This window comes from Antrostomus carolinensis, unplaced genomic scaffold (genome assembly GCF_000700745.2).
Source record: "Antrostomus carolinensis isolate BGI_N321 unplaced genomic scaffold, ASM70074v2 scaffold45288, whole genome shotgun sequence".
NCBI classification, from domain to species: domain Eukaryota; kingdom Metazoa; phylum Chordata; class Aves; order Caprimulgiformes; family Caprimulgidae; genus Antrostomus; species Antrostomus carolinensis.
Genome location: NW_010335901.1, coordinates 6,079 through 11,288, shown reverse-complemented (window position 1 = coordinate 11,288; position 5,210 = coordinate 6,079). Strand labels below are relative to the sequence as shown.

Here is a 5,210-nt window from a genome sequence, read left to right as displayed (position 1 = left end):
TTTGTTTCTCGGCACCACAGTCATCCTTGGCCGTGATTCATTTCCCCGTAATAACAACGCCGTTGTAAATTGGCAGCGTAACGCTGGAGAGTTACACGCTTTGCCTGCCACGTGATCTGCAGCTGGTGGGGACAGTGCCCGAGTAATTTGGGTCTTGTTTCCCATTTAGCACTGCCACGGCTGCCTACCCAGCAGACCTGCTTACGAGAGCCAGAGGGATGGTGGTAGTTACGGGGCAGAACAAAGTGAGTGGAAACCCGGATGATGCCATGTCGAGCTCAGATGCAGAGGATGATTTCCAAGAGCCAGCCACTCCTACTGCGACCCAGGCAGGACAAGCACTACCTCTGCTGCCTCAGCAGGTAAGAGCTCTCTGGTACTCTTAATCTGATAAGGTCCAGTTACTGCAGCACGTACTGCTCAGGTGCCAAAGAATTCAGGATTTCTTTGTTGGAGTATTTAAGGATATCTAGTTCAGTTGCCATTAATAGCTAAATAGTTGAATAAAATAAAGTATCTTCAATTTTATTTCAGTAGCTTGGCAGCCTTACTCGGAATTTCCATCCCCGTTTGGACTTGACAAATACAATTAAGTGTTTATTCTGGTACTGCAGCATCTTGAGGTGAGATACTGAGATTTTAGGTCTGCTGTAAAACTAATGTAAACACAGAATCACAGGGGTTTTTTCAGTGTATAGTATGGACTAGTAGTGTAAAGGAACAAGTAGAGTAGCAACTGAATGCAAGTCCTCAGGTTGGCTTGACATTTCATACCAGTGGGGGTGTGGTGGGGGTGTGTAAGGGTGGGGAGGGTTTTTTGTTTTGTTTTTTTCATTCCCCAAAACAGCCAAGAGGAGTCATTCATGCTTTTAATACATATCTGATATTAAAGCTGCGTGATTACTGCTGTTTCAGATTTCTAACTAGATTTAAAACATTCACTGATTACACCCAGAAGCCAGCCAAAGTATTCAAGTTGTTAACCCTTGCACCTCACTGTTTTCTGGTGGCAGGCCAGGAAGGAAGCCTTTGTTGGACCAAATTATGTCCCAGTGGCAAAGACTGTGTGCTGTATCTTCTGGAAGTTGTAACCCTTTTGGCCTGAACATGTCTGCAAAGGACTAGAGGCTCATTTCTGATGATGTGATTGCTTTTGCAGTTTCCAGAAGTTGTTCCACTAAACGTAGGAGGCATGTATTTTACAACAAGACTGTCAACACTGCGACGTTATGAGGACACAATGTTGGCGGCGATGTTCAGTGGAAGACACTATATTCCAACGGATGCTGAAGGCAGATACTTTATTGACAGAGATGGAACCTACTTTGGGTATGTGGTGTCCTCAGGAGTATACTTTAAAAGTTGTTACTGAAGAAAATTGTTTTTAAAGAAAAATAAGTTTTAACTTTCTTTTTTTCCTTCTAGTTAAATCATATTTGTGTAGTAGGTAAACGTAACTCACTGGCGTCCACACCTTCAAAACATCTCAAGAGTATACTGCAATTCAAAAACTACTTGTTTTAAGTCCTTAAGTTTTAAATTTGGGAAAGAAAAACAAGTAATGTTTTCCATTTGTGCACTGTCTCATCTAGAGTATCTCATGTCAAGGTATCATGTTATTTTGGTGTTTTTAAAAAGTATATATTTGGCATTGCTTTTCGTAGGAAGCTTTTTTGTACAACAGTGGTTTTTAATTGATATTACAGTATTTATGATAAAGAGGGAATGGAAAGAATGCATCTAGATTTCTTAAACAGTTGAAAGTATTGTGTTTTCAGTGTTTAACAGGCTATAACATAACTGGTAAAAAGCACAAGCCTCAAAGAATGTTATTTTTAGATTATTTTTACTGGTAGTGCCATATTCCTTCACCTTCAGGATTCCTTCTTGTGTGCTTAGCTTTTGTGTTATTTTTAATTAAACTAACCATCATTTTACTAATTCTCTGTTTGAATTGGTGTGAGATTGCTAGAAAAGGTAAGCAGTGCTCATGGGTCCATGTTCATGGATTAAAGTCTTTGCCCAAAGCACACTTTGCAATTTCACTTATATTTCTTGTTGTTCCTTTGTAGACATTTCCTTAATCTCTTCAACAGAGAAGGTTTGAATTATTTTCAAAGCATATTTGGATTGTACCATAATCTGAGACAGAAATAGATTAAGTCACTATATTTATTGGAAAATAATTGTTTCTTTACATTTGGCAATTTGTAAGTGCCTGCTGCTTTGTTGGGAAATGAGTTTATTTATGATGTTATCAATCTGAATTAAAAATATAGCTGGAACAGAGAGCCAAGTTAGCACTTGCTCTATTTGTTGACATTCTAATGAAGATTGCAGTAATGCCTGCTTTATTTGATATGGTCAATAATGGTTTGTTGGTTAGTGCTTTTAAAGTGATTTCTTTCCCTGTTAAAAATCTTGTCACTTAACAGTGTTTCAGAACTACGAGGAAATGTTCTCTCTCTCTCTCTCTCTCGTTATTATGATATATACTACAAGTTTATATGGCCCTGATCCTGTGAAGAGAACACCTCCTTTGCAAATGCACCATCCGTTCAGCTCAAATCCTGGTTCTGTGTGGGATAAAATGTCCATGCACATGATTCTCCAGGAAAAAGGAAAATAATATTTTGTCACAGACCTAAATTTGCAATACAATGACTGTGATCTCTTTCTCATTAAATTCTGTATCCTCTTCTATTTTAAGTGGTTACTCCACCTTCAACTTTTTGTATAAATATATCGTGGTATTTTTTTGAGTGATTTTTGACATTAACAGAGGCAAAATGTGAAATGATGACTTGGAAACTTGAAGGTGGCAAATGCTTTTAAAAACGTCTGTTGGAAATAGGACCCACACTTATTTCAGTTACTGTCTAAGCGTAAGGATTTCTATATCAGTAGAATAAACAATGAATATCCAGTGTCTCTTCTCCTTTCCCACCTGGCAACAGTTTTGGCAGAAACGTGTTAATAATATTTTTGCCCTTTTTTTAGAGACATACTGAACTTCCTACGATCTGGTGACCTGCCACCACGAGAACGAGTGAGGTCAGTTTACAAGGAAGCTCAGTATTTTTCCATAGGACCGTTGCTAGACAATCTAGAGGATATCCAACCTCTGAAAGGAGAAAAAGTTAGACAAGCTTTCCTGGGCCTGATGCCATATTACAAAGGTAAATAAACAAAGTAGTATTGATTGTTTCTTGTAGCGTGATTCAAGCAGTATACATGGTGCTTTCAGCTCAGCTTTCAGCTTTCCAACTAATTGCATTGTATTTGAAAAGTTTATTATATCCTTTTCATGCTCTTTAGATCTTTGAGGTCTCCCCATCAGATTTGTTCTTGCTGCACCCAAGGATGTGGATTTTTATGCTGTCTTAAAACGGAGCAAGATCTAGGCCATAATGTGCAAGGCTTATTAAACTAGAAGGCTTCTCTGCCTCTGCATTTGTTCCGTTAGGACCTGCAACTGAATAAACTTGGGCATCCAGTAAGGACACCAAGTTCACAAGATAACTGAGATTGATTTAATTACTGTATATCTAGCTACATGCAGCTTCCTGTTGCTGTTAATAGTATGTTAAGAATAACTTGTCAAACACTGCAGTAACGTGTTTCACAGGAAATAATTGCATTTGTTTTCTTTATTAGGTGTTTCATTGTTATTTTCAACTCTTCATTGTTTTCTAGATCATTTGGAACGGATAATCGAAATAGCAAAGCTGAGAGCGATGCAAAGAAAAGCAAGATTTGCAAAATTGAAGGTCTGTGTCTTCAAAGAAGAGATGCCCATCACTCCCTATGAGTGCCCACATTTCAATTCTTTACGTTTTGAGAGGAGTGAAAGTGAGACAAAGCTATTTGAACATCACTGCGAAGTAGATGTATCTTTTGGCCCCTGGGAGGCTGTGGCTGATGTATATGATCTTCTGCACTGTATTGTGACAGACCTGTCTGATAGAGGGATAACTGTGGATCATCAGTGTATCGGGGTGTGTGATAAACACCTGATAAATCACTATTACTGCAAGCGTCCTATCTATGAATTCAAGATTACTTGGTGGTGAGTTATTTTGTTTGGAATGGTGCAGAGGAAAAAAGGACTTCTAGATGACAATTGCTTGTAATATTTTTGCAACGTGTCTCTGGAAATGCATTGCTGCTAATGTATATTGGAATCAGCCTGCTGAAATCCTTAGCTGCTCAGCAAAAGGGAACCTGTGACAGAGGTTGAAAAACCTCTGAAATCTTGAAAAAAACCAGCCTGAAACAAGACTGTTGGCTCAGGTACCTTAACGAGGCACAAAACAAAACCACCTCATGGAAATGATGGAGAGGAGCATCTAACATCTTTTAAAAGCTGCCACCTACCATGTGGCTTTGGTATCATAGTCTGCAAAATGGATATTGCAGGTCTCACCCACATTATTATAAAGCCGGGGTGCTAATAATACTGACATAACATGGTTGAATTTTACCCACTTTGAAATGTTTTAGTCACTACTTAAACTTGCCACTTTATAAAATTGAGTAATACCCAGCACAGAGATTCTGGAAATCTGTAGTTTTGATGTAACAGTTAATTTAAAAAAAAAAAAGAAAAAAGAAAAAAAAAAAAAGGAGTATTCCCTATATATTATTAATTGTTGTCACAATTAAGCTATATTTCTTTTTAATTAAGAAACTGCATTGTGAATTATAATATTATATTTCAGTTACTTCCATTGTTATAAAAAGGAATAGCAGATCTGGAACATACTCCTTCATGCTTTTAGGAATAATAACTGTTCATGGAAGACTTGTGCCTGTTTTTAGCCTTAGAAATTCTAAATGTTTACAGTATCTACAAAAAAAAGAAGCTCTATAGAATCAGGTCATTTACAAAGGCTTTTGGTAAGCAAGAAAACCCTGTATGTATGTTCCTGTTAGCAGAAGTAAGGAATATTTAATCTATATTATTTTATTACTGACTCTTTTTACATTCTGTGATATTCAATTTTGTTCTAGAGTTAGAGTCAAATGATGATACTAGACAAGTGCTCACTTCACCTCACCTTCTTCAGACAATTAAATCTAATTTTTAACATCCTTGTTGACCCTTCCTGGTGTAATACCAGGGAAAAAAAAATCAACCTTCATATTTAAATATTTCTCCAATTATAAACCAGTATATCTGGGTAGTAAATTTCTTTCCACACTGAAAG

The 5,210-nt window shown here is 37.3% G+C and overlaps 1 protein-coding gene across 3 annotated transcripts in view; it reads left to right on the top strand.

Annotated features, from left to right (window-relative positions):
• The window catches only part of KCTD7 (potassium channel tetramerization domain containing 7), a 6,626-nt gene extending 2,256 nt beyond the window's left edge, over positions 1 to 4,370 (top strand). For 2 of the 3 annotated variants that reach the window (XM_010174684.2, XM_029086659.1), the window contains exons 2-5: positions 170 to 362; positions 1,160 to 1,329; positions 3,001 to 3,179; positions 3,697 to 4,370. In XM_010174684.2, the coding sequence (XP_010172986.1) occupies positions 219 to 362; positions 1,160 to 1,329; positions 3,001 to 3,179; positions 3,697 to 4,073 (870 nt within the window). In that variant the 5' untranslated portion in view covers positions 170 to 218 and the 3' untranslated portion in view covers positions 4,074 to 4,370. Of the gene's footprint in view, positions 1 to 162; positions 363 to 1,159; positions 1,330 to 3,000; positions 3,180 to 3,696 lie in introns of all 3 variants that reach the window. The other variant, XM_029086658.1, reaches the window with a different exon arrangement.
• The last annotated feature ends 840 nt before the right edge of the window (positions 4,371 to 5,210 follow it).